This window comes from Callospermophilus lateralis, chromosome 10, assembly GCF_048772815.1.
Source record: "Callospermophilus lateralis isolate mCalLat2 chromosome 10, mCalLat2.hap1, whole genome shotgun sequence".
NCBI lineage: Eukaryota > Metazoa > Chordata > Mammalia > Rodentia > Sciuridae > Callospermophilus > Callospermophilus lateralis.
In genome coordinates this window covers 3,373,536-3,393,606 of record NC_135314.1, presented here as the reverse complement: position 1 = coordinate 3,393,606, position 20,071 = coordinate 3,373,536, and the positions used below count along the sequence as shown (strand labels likewise).

The 20,071-nt window shown below is 57.2% G+C and overlaps 1 protein-coding gene across 1 annotated transcript in view; it reads left to right on the top strand.

Annotated features, from left to right (window-relative positions):
* Abcg1 (ATP binding cassette subfamily G member 1) overlaps positions 1 to 20,071 on the top strand; it is a 58,589-nt gene that overhangs the window by 15,472 nt on the left and 23,046 nt on the right. The window contains exon 3 of the mRNA XM_076868227.2: positions 19,942 to 20,059. Coding sequence (XP_076724342.2) covers positions 19,942 to 20,059 — 118 coding nt within the window. The remainder of the gene's footprint in view (positions 1 to 19,941; positions 20,060 to 20,071) is intronic.

Sequence of the window (20,071 nt, the reverse complement as noted above, 5' to 3'; positions counted from 1 at the left end):
ACCTTCACAGCCCTCTGCCCCAGGAGCCAGGCATTCTTTGTGTGTTTGGGCTTTCCTTTTCTGAGCTGCAGATGCACTGTTCTGTGTCCCTGTGTCCTGTGTCCCTGCTGCCTGGCCCAGGCCTGGCTCACAGTCAGCACACACTAATGAATGAAATCAGAGAACAAGTCTGTCCCTGTAACCCACAGAAGGCTCAGGAGTAGGGAGGAAAAGAAAGAGGCTTGGGCACATGGAACGTGATCTTGCGTGACTTCCTAGGTCACCCCAACCACTGAGTCCCTGCATTGAGGTTGGCAGGTAGGGTATTAGGTGATAGGATTGTGGGTTCTTCATCAGGCACCTGCACCTGCCTTTGAGTCCTGGCTCCTCCCCTATTAACCATGTGACCCTGGGCCCCAGTTTCCATGAGGCAGATGGGGCTGGTGGGCGTGCCAGTCCCAGAGTTACAGTGGGTAAAACTGAGGCGTTGCTTCATGAGAGGCCAATGCGTTTGGGAGTTTTACCTCAAATTGGCCAGAGCGTTGGTTTTTACATTGTTGGCTTTGTTATGCATTTTTACTCCTATTGATCGTGATAATACCAGCTTGGTACCGCCTGGCTCTGGAGCAGTGACTTATTCCACCTTCCCAGCAGCCCTGCAGGAAGGTTGTCTTGCCACGTCCTGCGAGGGATGAAGGTGATGTGGCTGGAGCCCCGAGGTCCCTTGCCAGGCAGCCCAGAGTGTCTCCCACTGCACCCGGCTTTCTGGTCCCCATGCTCTGAGCTCTCTGTTGTCCCTGACGGTAGAGTTTCCCAGCTTCCCGAGGCAGTTCTCTGAGACTTCCTCTTCCTTCCCTAAGATGTACCCTGGTTTCCACTCATGACTGATACTGGGACTAAGTCAACACTCACTTCAGGGATGCTGACCACAGCTTCTTGTGTAAGAGTCGCGCACTGACAGGTGGCAGACAGGCAGCTGCAGCCTCGTCCCTGCTGGAGGGCTTTTGAGAACGTCCAAGTCACTGGGTGATGAGCTTTGGGTCTTTGAGACTATTTGTATTTGAGCATGGACGTTTGTGAGTGGCAGAGTGGAAATTTCCACCATTGAAACAAAGCTCCGCAGCGGCGTTACACTTCAGAACCTGCCTCATGAGGGAGGTTAATGTAGGTCATTTTAGGAGGATGTGAGATTTTATCGGCTGTGTATTTTAGTCTGTGGCTAGATTTTCATGCCCGAACATGGAAGCTGCCGTGCCCGCTGCTCTGACTGGCAGCCGAGGCAGGACAAGGGCAGTGCTCTGGGAGGCTCCTCTGTGGTCCTTTTGGTGGCTCCAGGCTTCTGGCATCTCATTTCTGAATCGAAGCCCCAGAAGGGATGCCATGTCATTTTCACACCAGGGCCCTGGAAGCCTGTGGTGCCCTCTGCAGGGCTCTGGGGACCCTGTGTGTGCTCATCTTGGGCTGCAAAGAATCCTGAGGATGTAGGAAAGGAAGCAGATGACAGACATGGTGTGGCACAACATTGACCAGGCCCCGTCCCCCTGCCAGGCCCCATCCTCAGCTGTCACATGAGGCCCATTCTCTCGTTAACTGAGAAAGAAATCGTGACTTGGTTTCAGAGTCCCTGCCTGTGACAGGTGGACCCCAGGACCAACCCCAGCTGCCAGACCCCACCTTCCTCCTGTGTGTCTTTCAGGGTCATGTGAAACAGCCGGTGGCTTCCTTGGGCCACGGCCATCCTCAGTGAACTCGAGACTTTACCGTGCTTGCTCACTACACGCTGTTCCTCCCGTCTCAGCTGACCCCAGTCTCACCCCTCCTCTGTCCTCTGGGAGAGTCAATAGTCAGGACCAGAGCATGCCACACTCGCTCTCACACGGCAGGCCTGCCCCCTGCACCACCCGTGGCCACCAGGCGCATTGGGCAGGAGGAGGGCATGCAGGGTGGGGTGGGCTCAGCAGGAATCCCCCCGCACAGCATGGCACAGCCACTGGGCTGGGGCTCAGTTGCAGTGATGGAACGGGTCCCTCTCTGGGGATTGTGTTGACTTGGGCGGATGAGAGGTGAGAGCACTGGCCACACCATGTGGCCTGCCTCTAGGTCGCTGGCTGAGACCCAGACTGGCCCTCCAGATCTCAGTGTCCACTCGTCCTGACCACAGTGCAGGTGGGACTGTATGAGCAGTGACTGCAGTGAGCTCACGGCAGTGGGGGGGGGGGGGACAGGAGAGTGCCGCAGGGCGTTTCTGTGGGGGTGTGGGACTCAGGCATTTATACACACAGTTACCTAAGAAATCACTCCCACACTGTCTTTAGGATGCCCCGAGGTGTCGGCTGCTTGTTTATAAGAATACCTGCCGTGGAGGGTGCGGAGGAAAGAGACCCAGCTCCAGGACAAGCAGGCCGTGTTAAGGGAGACTCTGGTGCAATTTATATAGAGCAAAGTTAGCCAAGCATGTGCTTTCTGAGTTCCCATTAGGGCATACCGGCTCTTAAGGAAACACCTCAGTGGGGCAGTAGGACACGGCACCTAGGTGGCTGGTGGAGACCACTGGCCTCAGGACTTATTCGCTCTCCTCTGGCTCTGCTTTCTGCACACTCCACACCGTAGTCCCTTGGGGCTGTCCATGTGTCCTGTTGTTTTTCGGGCCTCCAGAAGTCAAAGGCTGTTGGAGTCATGTCCAGGCCCCAGGGAATTCCAGTGTGGCTCGAGGGCTTTGAGAACAGGCATCTGGGCCCACCCAGCGGTTCTGAGCTAGAGAGTGTGGATCAGTCAAGTTTGCACATTAATGTGCCCAGGACACCTTGGTGTTCCAGGTCTAGGACTCCACTTTAAGAACTTTCAAGGAAGGGATGGCCACTTGCGAGCCACATCTGACCCTTAAATGAAGGAGCAGGAAGTGGCCTTGCCTACCCTTCCCTGATGGCCGGAAGGATTGAGGGGGGCTGCTCAGAAAGGCTCAGGTGTCCCCAAGGCCTCAAAGTGAGCTTCCTTTCACCAACAGAGATGCAGACCACTGCTCTGTGCTGAAGGGCATGGTCTCAGGAGCCCCCTGTGAATTTGGGGAGCTCCTGGGCCCCTTCCTTCCCAGGGACCTGATCCCAGTGTGCTGATCTGGGGACAGCAGGCTTCAGATGCTGGTAACAGGGACAGAAAGGCAATCGGCAGTATACTTGTTTAAGAGAGTCCATGCGACCCAGAGCCACAGTTCACCCTCTGTGTGTCTGTGAGTGCTGGTTTGCAGCATCACCTGGAGGTGGGGTGAAGATGATAAGCTTCCTCATGGCTGATCTGTATCGCCTGTCCCCACCCACAAATAAGGTCATTGCAGTCTCTGTCACTGACCAACTTATCCACTGGCCAGTTGCTTTGTGGAATGTGGACAGAGAGCTAGTACTGGGAGCTGGCACTGAGAACTGGTACTGAGGCTGCCACGGGGGAATGTCGTGTGAATGGAGGGACGTCTGTCACAGGGCTGTCAGTCACCGTGCAGACAGGTGTGGGGAGGAGGCTTGGAGTACACCTCTAACCTGGCAGTATTATTTCCTTTCCGTAAACCTTCCTTGTCTTTGACAGAAGAAAAATTGCTCTCTTCAGCTAAGATATCACTGTAGGTGACAAAATCACTTGTAGGGCCTGAGGTCGTCCTAGGGTGAAGAGAGCCCCTTGGAGTAGCCACGGGGGCTCACAGGTACTCAGCATGCAGTGGCTAGCCCCGGGCCTCTGTTGTCCCAGATTCTAGCAGGCACCTAAGGGGCCAGCCTCTCGATGCTCTGCACACCCCATCATGAGAGCACAGAGCTGGCGCTGGGATCAGATGGGAGGCCCGGACAGGGGCTGGGTGTGGCCCAATGGTGGAGCACTTACCTGACATGTGCCCACATGGGCCTGAGTTCCATCCCCAGAGCCACAGACAAGCAACCCCCACCGTCCACACAGCCAGCACTTGCTGGCCAGACACTCGTTTGACCCCTCTTGCACCACCCTTCCCACAGTCTAACTCGTGATATTGTTTACGTTATTGTCTAGCTTTGCAATCCTCTCTGTTCCTGGTAAAGAGCTTGAGCTTTTCCTCACTAAGGGATGCAGATTCCTACTGGCCAGGATCATAATTCACTAGTTTTAAAAATTGTCCTTTGGTTGTGGATGCGGCCACGCTGACTGAGCATGTGCTGGGTGCTGTGGGGTCTTCTTGCTGCTGCTGCTAAAGGGCAGCACTGTTTCCAAGACACCCGTTCCCCACCACAGAGAGCCTGGAAGACACCAGCAGGGGCCGAGAGTGACCTTCCCCACGGGGAAGGACGTCTGCACCCAGGCCGACTGTGGGAAGAAGACAAGCTTGCAGGAGGAGTCGAGGTGCCGGGCGTGTGGCTTGGCTGGAGGCAGACCCAGTAGGGGCAGGCAGGCTCCACCGTGACCACTACCACCTTGCTCGAGTGACCTCCAAGCAAGACGCCCTGTGACTGCAGTGTCCAGCTTGCCCTAGTCGCTCAGCCAACTCTGCCCACAGGCACCCTGTGGGACTCAGGCCCAGCTTAGGAGTGGGGCCCCTGGAGGGAGGGTGGCGTTTGCTGTGCCCTGTGCTCCCTAGGGGTGCCTTGGGGGCCTCCCACGGATTCCAGACACCTCTGCACCTGCCAGGGCACAGGCAGGATGAAGTAGGCCTCTGGGTCCCGGGGTTTTGGAGAGGAGCGTTTGCTTAGAAGGTCGAGCCTTTCCATGGACTTGGAGACGAGTCTGGTTTATAAAGCGGCACTGGGTCGGGGAGTTGCAGTGATACAAATGACTGAGCAGCCAGAGTTCATTCTTCCCCGTGGACGTCCAGCATTCCGTCCAGATAGGAGGCTCAGGAAGTGGGGGAGAGACTGTCCTGATCCGGACGAGCTTCGGGGGGGCCTCAGGAAGCAGCCTTCTTGGCAAGCGGGTCCTTCTGTTTGTAGATGGCCTTGCTGCACACCCGGCAATCCAGAGCAGGCAAGGTGGCTTCCCCGGCCACCATGGGACAGGAAGAGCCCGGGGAGGACAGGTAGCAAAGCAGAAACAGGACTGAAGCAGGGTTCCTGTTTGTGGGAGGGAGGTGAAGGGAGGCCCCTGAGTCTAGACACGCAAATAGAAGCCCCCGGAGAGCCAGGCAGAGATCAGCTCAAGGCCGAGACAAGACCGGGAATGTGCAGGCAGGTACCGATGTCACGGCCAGACCCTGGGGACGGTGAGCAGTGGAGCGTATTTCCTGGGGTATTCCTGGGGCCCACCCTTGCTGGACATGATATGTGGGGCGGGGGCAGCAGGAAAGGAAGTGCTGCCCAGTGCCCTTGGCCTGCTTCTCCATCAGTGCCTGGAGCAGATGCAGAACCGTCCCTGCAGGGGGTTTGGAGAGGTGGGCAGGCTAGGGACACTGCCTATAGGAAGTGTGGCTTGGCCCCTGGAGATGGCTGGGGCAAGGAGGAAGGGAGCGCGGTCACTCCTGATTAAGCATGCACACACAGGGTGGGAACAGGGCCAGAGGCACCCGTGGACACTGGCTGAGGGAGAAGTAGCTTCTTTAGAGGAAATAGAACCCGCAGTGGGAACGGATAGCCATCCAGACACGTTTCACCTCCCTGAGATCCCTGTTGGGCAGCAAAACGGTTCTGATACTTTGTCCGATAATAAATATTCCACAAATAATTTCAACCACGTGCACAAGTAAAAAAACAGGCCTGCTTGCTCCAGGGACTGAGAGAGTTGCCGTCACAGCTTCTCCGGGCTGGGGTAAAGGGATAAGATCTAACTCCGGGAGTTCTAGTTCCTTCTTCAGTTGCCCTGCAGAGAGCGAGAGAGTAACCATGAGATGCAGTGACTGGGTGTGTGTCCCTGATGGTGGGTCTGAGCGCACATGTGTACGGTCGTGTTGCTGGTGAGAGCATTTTGTAAAGTTAGGAGAAACCTGCAAGACTCAGGTTGTCCTGGTTGCCCATGTTATGGCCTGGAGAGCAAGGTCCAGGTTAAAAAAGAAAAACTTCAGGGCTGGGGATGGACCCCAGCGTGCTATGCATGCCAGCCAAGTGCTGTGCCCAAGCCACACTCCCACCACAGCACCGAGAGATTGTTAATTTAAAGTAAACCATTTTTTTCACATTCAGTATTTTTACATGTAAGTTTGTATCTTATATGTGTATATTTATTTTATTCTGAGTGAGGTGATTTATCTCCTACCATCAATAGAAAAATTTTCTATAGCTGGATTAGAATAAGTTAACAAAATTTTTTTAAAAGTTCAAAAGATGCCAGGCGTGGTGGCACACTCCTGTAATCCCAGTGACTCCGGAGGCTGAAGCAGAAGGCCATAAGTTCGAGGCCAGACTCAGCAACTTCGTGAGACTCTCAGCAACTTAGCAGGACCCTGTCTGAAAATAAAATATACAAAGAGCCGTTTGGATGTGGCACAGTGATAAAGCACCCCAGATTTAATCCCCAGTACAAAAAAACCAGACAAGTCCTGCTTTGGAGCCACAGGACTCTTCATTTGATAGGAGCTTACACCTGTGCCACCAGAGCCTTGATCTACTTCACACTGGACAGGCGGGCTCTGGTGCAAAAGGGAAACTACTGTAAACTTCCGAGAACTTCTGTTGACTTTGTTTTCACTTCTTGGTGAGCTTGCTCCTTTTGCCGTCTGAGTAATTTCCAGGGTAAAAATATTTGAGATTTCTCCTCTTTTCATTATGAGGATAAAGCCTTTTTTCTTTATTAACAATTTTTTTATTATTATAAACAAAGTATTTTTGCAAAGTCTGGCCTCGCTGGCTCAGAACTTGCGTGGCCCCAGGTCCTGACACTGACCTGGGGGTCTCTGACACAGTGCCTGGCAGCCAAGGAGGGAGGGTGTCAGAGCGGCAGTGGACAGGCCAGTTGTGGCATTCAGCATGCAGGGAGCAGAGTGGCATGGTGGGCAGAGATGGCAATGAACTTCCAGGGAAGCCACCCTTGCCAGAGTCCTCAGGGCACCACAAGGAGACTATAGACTCAGTCATATTTTGTAACAGTTTAAGTGAGATGTTGGACCAGAATAGCAATAATGGGGATTGAATGGTGACCTCCCACATGGGTATGTCCCAGCCCCCAGGAGCTGCAAATTGATGCTGTTGAGAAGATACAGAGATGTGCAGATAGATGTGATTAACTTAAAAGTCCCAAGATCATGCTGGGTTCTGGTAGACTAAAAACCAAGGTAGGATTTACATAAGAAGAGAAGGGGAAACTGATATGGAGACACAGGGAGTAGACCCCACACAAGAAAATGGAGGCAGAGCCTAGAGGGTCAGCCACAAGTCCCGAAGCACCTGCAGCCTTTCAGGGCTGAGGGGCCCAGAGCACCTGCAGCCCTGTCACCTCGGTTTAGGGCTTCTGATGCTCAGGCCTGTTGGAGGGCACATTTATGTTGTTTGAATCAACAAGTTGTATGGCATTTTGTTGTGGTAGCCGAGGAAATCAATGCAAGAAAAGAAGGGATCGGCATGGGGGAGGGACATTTGGAAAGAGAGGCAGCTGGCGCAGTGTGGGGGTGTGGAGCCGGGTGCTGCCCTGCTGCCCTGCTGCCCTGAGGCCTGGGTCACCTCAGACACCTGTGGCTCCGCTAAGCCAAGGTGAAGGTGGATGCGGCTGAGCCAGCACTGCCTCCCCACTGAGCGCCAGGTTCCCACAGCAGACCTGATGGAACCCAAATGCTGTCCACGGAGAGGGAACGAGGAGCCCTGGTCAGGCCCACCGGACTGTTCTGGGACCAGGAGAAGAGTTCAAGCACAGTCACAGCGTCAACGAGAACGGGTCTCAAGGGGAAGTCCTGTTGGGTGGAAACCAGCAAATTCTGGAGCCCACGGTGCACTGTGGGGTCCACGGGGCCTCAGGTCCCAGAGTTCGCCAAATCCGCCAGTCCCCTTAGGCCGAGGGCGGGGTGGGGCCGGGCAGAGCGCTTGCCTCCCATGTGCCAGGCCCTGGGGTCTGTCCCCAGCATCACACGTGCTTCCTTTAAGGGAATGTGGTTCAGAAGGGAGAAAAGCAGGAGAGTAGAAGGGTTCTGGACGGCAGTGGCACGTGGGGTGTCCAGGAGTGCCCAAGGCCCCAGGGCCGGGCTGCAGAGGGGCTGAGACTGTGTCTCCAGGCCAGGTGGCGGCCCAGGCTGCCTCCCTTCTCGTCCTCACACTCACCAACGCGACCTGCTGTAGAGAACGTGGGACGGCTGGCTCAGTCCTGCTCCCCACCTGCTTATAGGGCCCTGGGGAGCCTTCAGGGTTCCCGGCCTCCCGGTCTGTGAAACGGGCGTTTTAAAGTGTGTCCTGTGGCCAGTGGGGAGAATGAGTCACGTGAGGAGGGTTAACTGAGGGATGTGCGTGGCCTGTGGAGTGGTGGGGGCACATCACAGGCCACGGGACATGGCGGCCGTTCACCATCCTTCCTGTCCCCATCTCCCTTTGTGACCGTGAAGCAGAATAAGAGGTGGACCTGGGAGGAAGAAGCCGGAGACTGGACAGAGAGCCCTTGGTGAGGGAGGACAGGACGCATGTATGTGTGTGTGTGAGGTGACACAAGTGCTAGGGACACCTGGGCACAGGATCTGGGCCACCAAGGGCCACAGGAGGCAGGACTGAAGAGCAGGAGCATTGCCCTATCAGCTGGCTCCTTGCAGGCTCCTGAGCTAGGTGCCGCCTCCAGACACCACGTTTCGTGGCAGCAGGAGCCTGGGCTGGGGCAAAGCGGGGACCTTGGGGACCTTGGCCCCCGTCACATTTGGAGGCCTCATAACTGGGTCAAAGCAGGCTGAGGCCTGTGTGCCCTGCCTGCATCCGTGATCTGTCCTCCTGCGGTGCCCACAGAGGAGGCCCAGGCTGCCAGGGGGCCAGTGCTCAGTGCTGCTTCTGCACCCGGGAGCACACTACCGCCCGGACCCCTGACGGCGCATGGGGCCTCCCAGGAATGTCCACCTCCTCCACAGGCCAGTCCTGGCTTGCCCTGTGGCCACTGCTGATCCTCACACACACACGGTTAGCGGGCATAGGAGGGACCATCGCTGTGCCAGCTCACTCATGCGGTGTTGTCACCAGGACTGTCTCAGTCATTCCCACTGACCTGAAGGTGACACAGGCCACTGACCTGAAGGTGACACAGGCCACGGTGCTTCTCCCTGCTTGCTCCAAGGCTGGCTTAGGGATGGGCCAGGGCCACACCTGCAGTGTATGGGGGACTCTCCCTGCAGCCCAGAGGCACCAGGCCCCCAGACCTCAAGGGAATTGTAGCAGACAGGAGCAGGGTCATGACATGGGGTGTCACCGTGCACCCTACACCTGCCCTCACTCCCTGCAGGGCACAGGGTCTGGGCCACCAAGGGCTTGTCTCGTCTTGACCGCAGCCCCTGGGCACAGGGACTCTGTCACCCGCCAGGAGGGAAGTGGAATTCATTGCCTCCAGGGCCCACTGTTCTGACTGCGAGTGGGCAAACTGTACAAGGAGGCGTCCGCAGCCCGGCAGCTTGGAGGAGGGAGGCATGGCCACGGCGTGTGGGGACAGGGCAGGAGCTGTGCGCATGTTGGCCCAGCCAGGCGCAAGGTGCTCTGGGATCCTTCTCTCACTGTCTTCCTGGCCTGCCATTTTATAGAGGAGGGACCAGCTCAGGCACATGGAGGACCCCAGCCCCATGATGTGTAAGGACTAGATACAGGATTTGAACCGTGGCCGGTCAAGTTCATTAACTTCCTGGGGACACACAGCCTCTCCAAGAACAGGCAGGATGGGGTGAGCTGCACTGGCCAAGGCGTGTTGGGGGCACCCTGACCAGATGGGAGAGGCAGGGAACATTGAGGCCAGTGGTGAGAGAGGTCTGGGAGGGCCGGCTGGGGAAGGAAGGCCTCCAGCCCCGGGCTGTGGCTTGCAGAGTCAGTCCAGGAGGCAGTCAGTGGAGCCCCAGGCAGAGAGCCAGGAGAGGCTCCGAATCCACCATGTAGCCCTGGGGGTGCCAGGTGGCCAGGCCAGGCCTCCTCTTGGGGTGAGCAAGTCTCCTGCATGGTGCTTCAGCGTGGGGTGGTCGCTGTATCCACCTCTGGGATGCAGTGTCATGGCATGCCCACCTGATCCAGAGCAAGAAAGGCCACAAAGGGGGATGGCAGGGCACCCTCCCCTGGGAAGTACCCTCCCCGGCATTGAGAGTGGAAATTGAGTGGTCCCGTCCCCAGAATGCTTCTCAGAGGTGCCACGTGTGAGCGAGGGCTTCTCAGGGCACCTCCAGCTCTGGGAGTGCCTGGGCCAGGGCAGCTGCTGGCTGCCACCTTCTGTTTGGAGAATCACATCAACATAAATAATGACAGGGGCGCTAGAGCCCGCTGTCCTCAGCCATGTCCTGCCTCCAGAGCTCAGAGGAGCCGCTGTGCCTGCGGCCGCATGTGCTAAATTTCTGCTTGCTTTGCTTTCTCTTCCAGAGTTTGGATTTGGGACTGGAAATACCCTCATTGACCAGCTTAGAGCATGTCTCTCTTTAACTAGCATTGGGTCCCTCTCAGTCTGCATGTGGATAGACTGGGAGAAGCAACCATGTGGGACTGGAACCTGCGTGCAGAGCAGCCCCAGCTTGGCCATCTGCTGGGTGTTCTGTTGTCCCCAGCCTGGCAGGTGGCAGCTCAGCTGCACTCCTGTGGCCTGCGGAGCATCTCACCTGTGGCCCTCCATAGGGGTCTGTGGCTTCTGGCTGGTGGTGTACTACGTTGTTCTCCCAGACCGTGGGTCTGTGTCCTTCAGCTTGGTAATGTGTCCCAGGGCAAGCCCCTGTTCATAGACCGGGTGCTTGGAAGGACAAGGACACCCTCCTGGCCTGGCAGCTACAGGCTGGGGTCACCCTTCCCTTGCCTGATAGTCCCTCCCCACTTTCCTGGCACCCACCTCCTCCTCACGGGCCCTTCTGGGGCCCTTCTGGGTTTTAAGGTTTGCCACTAGGGTTTTAACCCTGCTTTGGTGACAGGTTTAAGGAGGCCTCAGAGGGAAGCCCTTCTCCCCAGTCTCATCCAAGCCAAGTGGGCTGGGGTGAGTAAGGTCCAGGAACCACTGGGAGGGCCCACGGAAAGACAGTCAGCAGAGCACCTCAAGTCCCAGCACGCTGTCCAAGTGCCAGCAGGCCTGGGCCACGTCAGCCCAGGGAGATGGAGGCAACCAGAGGTGCAGCAGGAGAAGCATCTAGAGTCCAGACACCAGCCTTGTAGCGTCTGGTGAGACTAAGTCAGTTCCCCAGCAGGTCCACGGCCTGCCTGAATCTGGGAGACTCCAGAGGCTGCCGAGCACTGGGCCAAAGGGTGGGAAGGAGAACAGCCAGAGGCCCAGGCCACTGTGGAAGGCGCGGATGTCAAGATGCCCACGTCCCCCAGGTGAGGACACAGGAGCTTAGAAGCTCAAGTAGCACATGGACTCCTGGTTCCTGGGGGCACAGAGGAAAGTTTCTCACTGGTGAGATCACTGTGCCCCTGGTCAGCAGGGCAGGTGAGGGGTGTGAAGTGGACAGGCCAGCTGCTGCTGTCAGGAACAGAGGTGAGGAGGCCACACGACCGGGACTGGCCTACGGGACTGGACGCCATTCCCAGGTGCTCACGGATGTGGCCATTCCCTGCCTGGGTCTGGATGCCGGTCTGTGCCCAGCACCATTCAAAATACCTGGATCCAAGCAGGCGGGAAGAGGGAAGGGGCTTGTGCTCAGAAGTGAACCAAGGAGACCAGAAGCCAAGGAGGGAGAGGAACAAGGGCAGGGAGAGGACAGGAGACGGACAGATGGAAGGATGGACAGATGAGTGGGGTGTAGGGGATGCTGATCATGGCGAGACCACAGAGCCAGGAGGCTGAATCCCAGCAGGCTCTAAGGAGGAAGATGAAGAAGCAGCCTGGAGCCGCGGCCAGCTGGTCACCCTAGTGCACTGAAGTGGTGCCCGAGGCGCAGAACAGCCTGCTGCTCTGTCATCCAGCGGCCTCCTGAGCGGGCAGCGGCTGCGCCCAGTGGATTGTCAGGCTGATACACCAAGTCAGCCCTTCTCCTGTGTCAGAGTGGACCTCCTGCCCCAAGACTCGCTGAGGGTGGCAGGTGGGCCATGTGTCATTTGCACATTTGGTCACAAGTGCCAGTGTCTTCATTCAGTTCTTGCTCCCTCTGACCGAGAAGCCTTTCTGGTACCCTAGGTCCATTTTGATGTCATTAAACCCAATGTCCCAAGCCTTGTTTCTGCTGTCGTTGTCAGCTCCAAAGCCCCTGTGAACTCAGAGAGTGCAGAACAAGGCGTGTTTTGATCAGCGGGTGGAGTTCAGCCCCATAATGAGACAAAATGAGGCAAAGCCCCGGGGGCCCTGGGGAGAAGCTGGGGTGGTAAGCAGGAAATGCCACTGGGTGTCCGGGAAAGTGGACTTTGACCTGTGGGCCCTGAGGTCACTTTGGGGAGGGAGGAAAAAGGTCTGGAGAACCACAGTCTGCGCTGTCCCCGGGGAGCGGAGGGAGCTGCAGCTCGCTCACTCTGCCGACAGGGGCATCCCATCCTGCCTCCGGTGGGGAACCTGGCACTGCCGGGAGGGTCTCAGAGTAAGGTGCGTGTGGTACGGGAGATCATTTGGCAACCGTATCGGTGCCGTTGGTATATTTGGACAATCGGAAGGATCTCTTCTCAGTTGTTGTAGCCAGGTTCAGAAGCCTGGAAGAAGACCAGTTCTGATTTTGGAAGGTGCAGACAGGTGCAGATGGCTTCCAGCTGTGCTGCAGTTCCCGCTCAGCATCAGGGCAGTGGTGAGCACGCTGGCCAGGAGTGCCAGTTCAGGTGGCCTTGAGCTGGGAAGCCTCACGGTTGGCGTTCCTGCAGGACACTGGCCCACAGAGAGATTGGTTCTCTTGGATACAGCAGGTGCAGGTCAGCTCTGGGCGTGGGGTCAGGATTCTCCCCAGAGATCGACAGCCCTGTAGGCGGAGCAGCACCTGGGAAGCAGCTTGATCTGAAGGGCACAGCTGCATCCTCTGTTCCTGGGGGCATGCCCATCAGCTGTTGTCCCCTGGATAAGGAGGGACCTTTTGCCCTCATTATCCGTCACTTGCATTTTCCAGTGAGCCTCTGGTGTCACGCTTGGTAGCCACCGTGCTACCACCACTTACCGAGCACCCGTGTGGCCCGGCTCCATGAAGCCCTTCAGGCCTGTTTGACAGATGCCCTCAGGTCAGTGCGGGCTTCCCACTCGTTATCAGATGAGGAAACAGTTCTGAAAACCAAAGTGCTCACGGTCACACAGCTGATCAGAGGCAGGACATCAGAGACCGACACTGGAGACTTTGGGGGCCACAGAATCAGCTGGGCCCAGGCCATGGCTGACCATTTCCCAATTCCAGGGAGACTCCAGGGGATCTAGGGGGTTTCTTACTCCGCCTCTTGTCTGAGGCCTCCTCTTTGCCAACTGACTCTTACTAAAGAGACACGGGACCGGTGACCACAAACACAGCATCAGTAGACCTGTGCCTGCAGCTGATGCCGGGTGGGACTGGTGTGCTGGGTGCCCTGCACCCTCTCCTGGAGCTTGCTGCCAAGGCTGCTGTGACAGGCCCAGAGCCACCCTGGGAAAAGACAGTGCAGGGAGGGTCCGGCCTGGCCACATCCCTCTTGTGCTCGCTGCCTCCCTCAGTGGGAGGACTGCAGAGGTCAAGACATGTTTAATTAGAGGCAGAGGACTGTCGGCCACTGAAATGCAATCCAGAGACCCCCTCCATGGTGACGGCCAAGCACCAGCCCCAAGTTCAGACCGGGTCCCTCAAAGCAAGTGAGGAAAATGTTACCAAGACGGACGAAGCACATGCCTGCGGGCCAGCCTGGGCTCTTCACTGTGACTCTAAAGGGGCACCACTGGCATGCACGGGCGACAGTGCACATGGTGGTGATAACCTTCTCCTGAGCCACCAACAGCCCCTGCAGAGTGCAGATGGCCTCTCCCCAGCCCCACCTGCCCTCTTTTTCTCATGGTGCAACTGACTGGCCGCTGCCAGCATGAAAACCTTGGAAGTGGCCGAAAGTATCTTGGTGCTAACCAGACCAGCAGTCCCTGATTGCTGTGATTCCCTCATCACATAACGTCGGCATTGATTTTCATCTGGAGCATGGGACTCTCTGGCTATGATTTCTACCTCGCTGCAAAGAAATGAAGTGTCAGGGGAAAACAGTTCCTTGTGCCTCAGCCAGGGTCCTTGGTGTGTGTGATGGGGTGTGGAGGGCCCTGCCTGGCAGAGCTGGGAAATGCCTGGTCCCAGAATTCTGTGAACATGCTGTGCAAGATTTGCCATTTTAAAAAAGTTACAGACGCACATTCATTTAAAAATAGTGATCTGTGTTTATCACCTCTTTATAACTGAAAAACATCTATGTGAAATGAAGACCTGCTTCCAGTTGGGGAAATTTGGTCCATGCTCTGTGTGGTGGTGAAGCTGGGCCTAGCCTCAAAAAAATCACAGTTTGTACAAGCGTCGAATATACTCATGGGATCACCCATCCCTAGCCATCTGCCGGGACCCTTGGGAGGTCTGCATAGGAAACCTGGAATTACCCTCAGCTTCCAAAGAAATTCCAGCCGTATATGACTCATGCCTGGTGAATCCTGGCTGGAGTGGCTCTGGCGAGGGATGGGGGCCTGAGGAGGAGGAGAGGGTATATTCCAGGCCCCCTGCTGGCTGTGGTCATGGCTCTAAAGGGTTCCAGAGCTCACCAGAACATCTGGACTGTGCTTTTGCAGGAGCAGAGCGGGTCTCTGTGTGGCAGTGTCCTTAGGCAGCCAAGGAGCCGGGTGGCCTGGACACTCTGAACCTACCAACCCCTCCTCCGGCCTCTCTGCTCGCCAACCGGTGGTGCTGGGTGACATGGGGAAGCACACAGCCCAGCCCCGGCTTCTGCAAGCAGCCAAGGAGCAGGAAGGAAAAAGTAGACCAGCCACACACAGAGCGCCGGAGAGTCAGCCCTCACCGGCTCAGGGGCGGCCGCTCTCTTCCCTTCTGAATCTTGACGAGCCACCTGGGGTGCGTGGTGGGGTCCCAGCGGCCCTGTTTCCTGGCAGGAGGACATCTGGGAGGGGATTCCAGATACACCTGTGTGCTGAGGTGGGCTGGCGGGGTTTGATTTTGAAGTTGGAAAATGACTTCAGGGATGTGGAGCGATGGGAGCAGGGCCCCAGGCTGCCTGATCGTCACCCATGGGAGGGAATGTCCCTTGTTGAGAAATGACAGGCCAGGACTTAAGAGTCCGTCTCAGATGCACTGGCCAACAAGTGCACGGGGCGGCAGGTGCCTTAGACCGCGAGGGCAGCTCTGCAGTGCTCTCGCTCTTTTCACGCATACACTCTCTCTCTTTCTCTCTCCCTCTCCCTCTCCCCTCCTCCTCTCCCTCCCCCTCCCCCTCCCTCTACCAAAAGCCTGAGCTTCTCTGCATGTGCGGGGTCCCTTATTTGTGCAGGGATGTACCCCTTGCCATGAGGCTGGAGGAGGAATTTCACCTGTCCTGGCCACCTGTCCTGGCCACCTCTGCCGGCTGCTGGTGCATGTGGAGATGTGTGGTGAAGCCCCTGGGCTGGCAGAGCTCTGAACAGGGGTGACTGTCCACTGTTTATCTAGTTTGTTTATGGCACACTTAATTACTGGAGAGGTCAGGACCCTGCGCTCCAGTGTGGCATTTGACGTTTGCACAATCACAGAACAATGGCCTGCTTCTCTGAGGGCACCCACTTCACCTGGCCCCAGCTCCAGGCACGGGAGACGCCACTTCTGTTGGCGACTGGGAAACAGAGTCCGAGCTGATCTCCGGGAGTGCTCTAGAAACTGCAGCTTGTTAGAGTCAACCTAAGTGGGGGACTCACTTGCTTATTATTTCTGCAGGTAGCCAGGATTGGGGCCTAATGGCTCCCAGGGGGCTCGACAGCGCCCCAGTTTTCCACCCAGGCTGCTGGTGAGCTGTCACAGCGTATCCACCTGCTGCCCTTGTTGCCGGTGGCCTGTGGCCCAGGATCAGCTTTATCATGAGTAGCTCCTGCAAGCGTTGGCCTTTCACATCAACAGGGCCCAGTCCCCCAAGGGGTGCGAGACCCCCCCACACCTGGCAGGAGTTCTGGTTTTACCCAAGGGTGTTGTGGAGGGAGAAGGGTCGGAGCATGAGGTCCCTGGTGCAAGCAGAGAGCCCCGGGGCCTGGGGGTTCTGGCCTCTGAATTTCACAATGTGCCCTCCTCAGCTCTGCAAGCGCCCTGCCCACACCCAGCGGTTCTTCCTTCTGGAGAAAGGCACTTCTTCCTGTCCTCTGTTAATCACGTGGCAACGGCAGGCTAGGCGCACAGTCCTGCGTGGTTACCCAGTGGAAACAAGCCTTCTCCCAGGAGCAGGGAGGTGGCTGCTGGGACGGAAACTGCCCTGCAGAGGCTGGCCAAGGCCCTCATGGCCCTGATGTGAAGACCCCCAGGGGTTGGCTGAAGTGGCTGGAATCTTGGCTGCTCTGCTGACCTGCTGTGTGGCCCAGGACATTCATTAACCCTCTCTGAGCCCTTGAATCTTGTTTGCAGTATATGGACAGCATAGTTCTCTGCTTTGTGAGGCATAAACAGAATGATGAGCTGCTACCGCCCAGCCCTGAGTGAGGGAGCTCAGTAACACCTTGCAGGCCACATTTCTACAAAATGGGGGACCCTACCCTGAGTTACAAGGCTGTGTGCCCCGAATCTTTGTAGGTGTCGACAGGTTTCCTTTGTCCCTGTAAAGTGCTGTAGCTAACGTAGGAAATGGAAGCAGGGGTGCCTTCCGCTTCCCCAGGCTTCCTGAAATCCCCCCCAGCCTGGAACCAACTCATCCTGTTGCTGAGGCTGGGGGTGGGGCAGGGGGCAGTTGTCCATCTGAAAAGGAAGCGCTCTGTGATCCTTGTTTGTTTGTTTGTGTGGGCCAAGGAGTGTGGGCTCCATTTCCAAGGGAGGAAACAGTTCTTTTTGGGGGAAAATAAGTGCCTTCCTCTGCATGGAAACCCACAGCCCTGGGCTCTGCCTGAGGCTCCCGGCATCTGCTCCACCCTGGAGCAAAGGCTGCAGGGCTTCTAGGAGGACCCTCCTTCATGACTGTCCTGGGCAGGCAGCTGGACCTGCAGAACCCCAGGCCTGTCTTGCTGCCTCACCTCCTGGAGGGACTGTCTGGCTAGGAGGAAAGGGGCCAGGCTTCCATCGGTGGCTGTCACTCTGGGCTCACTGTGCCAAGGGCCCACCTTCTGCCTTGGAGCTCCACAGACACCTATTTAACAGCCATATGTGCCAGGCACGACTCCAGCTCAGGACCTGTGATGAAGAATCAGTCTGGTCACATCCGCACGGGTCTGGCATTCTCAGCACCCAGGGACAGTGACAGAGCTGGGAGGCAGATCCAGTGTGTTGGAGCCGTGGTCGGGTGCCTGGGCTCCGACCGGGCCTCCCTGAGGCCGGCCAGGCTCTAGGAGAAGCAGCCCCCTCCACCTTCCGCATCGTGCTCTTCTGTTTCTCAGGGTCATTGAGACCCGGGTCTGGACAGCTCTCCCGATTGCTGATGATATAAACGTAGCTCATACCCAAGGCGCCACTAAGGAAACCCTGTCTCAGTGCCCAGTGTTACAGCATGGGGCACATGTGCAGCCCACTGCCACCGCTTAGCAATGTGTGTCTCCAAAGATGCTTCTCAGAGAACAGAGGAAGAGAGAAGAGAGAGGGAAGAGGACGAGAGAGAGGGAGGGAGGGAGAGAAAGAAGAAATGGAGAGAGAGGAACAAAGGGAGGGAAGGAAAGAGAAAGAAAAGGGAGAGGAGAGGGATAGAGAAAAAGAGAGCAGCGTTCTACCTTCAGATGCCTGCAGGCCCCGGGGGCTCCTCTCCCAGGTTGGACCCCATGCAGTTCCATAGAGAGCACCTGTGCCCTGCAGTGACCCACAGCCCTTTACCCTGGAACCACATCCCCCCACCCCCACCCCGAGGGAGAGCTGCCAGCAGATTGTGTTGAGGTCCTCGGTTCACTGCGGTCAGGCCTGGAACTCCAGTTGGGTGGCTCTCAATGGCGAGGCCCCTGTCTGTGCCCCTGGCTGCCTTTCCCGTGATCAGGCTGGATGCTCCCCACCTCCCTGCCCCATCCTGCCCCTCCTGCCCCTGGGCTCTGGCTGTGGACATTACAGCCTGTGATTGCTTCCTCCAACCAGTAATGTCATCTGGTGCCCCAGCATGGAGCCCAGGCTGAAGGCCAGCCCCAGGCACTGCTAAAGCAGAGGGCCCTGAAACTGTGCCCAAGTGGACAGATGGACCCTCCTGCTGGCTGGGGGACAGGCCTTCTCAGAGCCCTGAGGCACAAGGCTGCCCACAGGGGTGCATGGCCACGTGCAGATTGCCCTTGGGCTCTGTGGGCTGGAGGTCTTCTCAGTGACCCTGCTGCATGCTCAGGGCTCCAAGTAGCGGAAGTGACCTTCTCCATACTCAGGTGCTGCTGGCCTGCAGGGCCCAGCTGGGGACTGCCCAGCTTCAAGAGGAGATAGCCTCAGAAAGGGTTGCCCGGGAGTAACCTCAACCCCAGACTGAGAGGCAGGAGGTGGCATTGCGTGGTATTTAGTGCTCCCTTGATGATGTCACGCGGGTCCCCTGGGAGCACAACTCTCCCAGCGCTCCGTCTGCCGAGCTGCTGTGCTGAGAGCATGGCCTTGTGCAGGGAGGGTCTCTGCCATCACCATGCCTCCGTGACCCTCCACTGAGGGCAGGGGCTGCTGAGCTGCCCCCATTCATCTCCCTCACTCCCAAGTGCTGGTGTAGCTGGCCTGTCCTCGTAGAGGGTGGTCCCTGTACAGCTCCGGTTCCCCTCTGCCCCTCCCTTTGCTCCTGGGCCCTTCCTGCTGGGAGGCTCCCTGGTCTCCTGGGGCCATGGCTGCCCTCCTCTCCTTAATGAGCCAGAGTGGCAGTGCTACAACCGACTCTCACTTCCGCTTCTCTGTGCCTCACTAAACAAGGCCTCAGGGACTCCCTGTCCAAATTAAGGTGGCACCTGGTGACAGCTGGAATGTTCAGTGTCCAGCTGTGCAAGGCAGGAGGGCAGCAGGGAGCAATGCTGGTGGGGCTCTGGCAGTGCATCGGGATTCGCTGATGGACAGCAAGTCCCCAGCCCATCCGCCTCACGAGCCCCTTCACGGTGCCTGTGGGAGCTGGAACCTCGTGGCCAGGAGCCCTGGCCATGCAAGGTGCATCCCAACCAGTGCTGCAGCGAGAATGTGTCCTGGTGGGGCGTCTACCCGTGAATCCCAGCTCTGTTTGACCCTCCGAAGCACATTCAGCACCCCCCCCCCCCGAGGAATAGCTTGTGTGGCTCTTCTTGGGACACGTAGCTTTATCCCTTAGGAAGCTCCTGGGTGGGAGATTTGGCAGAGATGCCAAAGCACTGGAAGTGGTTGCACAATGGGATGCTCTTTTAATTATTAATTCAGGGATTAATAATGTATTGATTATAAAGCAACTACTTATAAGTAAGTTGTATCTAAATGATTCATACTTTTATAAAATATGAATGGTTTGTAAATGAAATGCTGAGTGGATTGTTTAATGAACACCGGCATGTGGGACCTCTGTGGGGCAGGAGCCAGCGGGCCTGGTGCCTCGCTGGGGGGGCCTGCGACTCCTGGCTCTGAGGGGGCGTGGTGGACCTCGGCCGCTGGGCGATGGAGGGGGAAGTGCTCTGTAAACCCTGAAGCATTCGGTGGTGCTGGTGGCTGTTACCACGATTATAACCTGTGGAACGCAGTCAGGGAGGCAGGCCAGGCCTCCAGACGGCTGAGGTCCGTTTTGCAGCCCAGGGCACAGCGTTTCACACCTGTGTGAGAAACTCACCTCCAGCCTCAGCTGTCAGGCTAGCTGCTCCAGCCTCTGTGAGCACCGTGCCAGGCGCCCCGTGACAGAAGGGAACACAGTCTGCTTTTTGCAGGATACAAGACCCTTCTGAAAGGCATCTCTGGGAAGTTCAACAGTGGAGAGTTGGTGGCCATCATGGGGCCCTCTGGGGCTGGGAAATCCACGCTCATGAACATTCTGGCCGGATACAGGTAAGCGAGTCC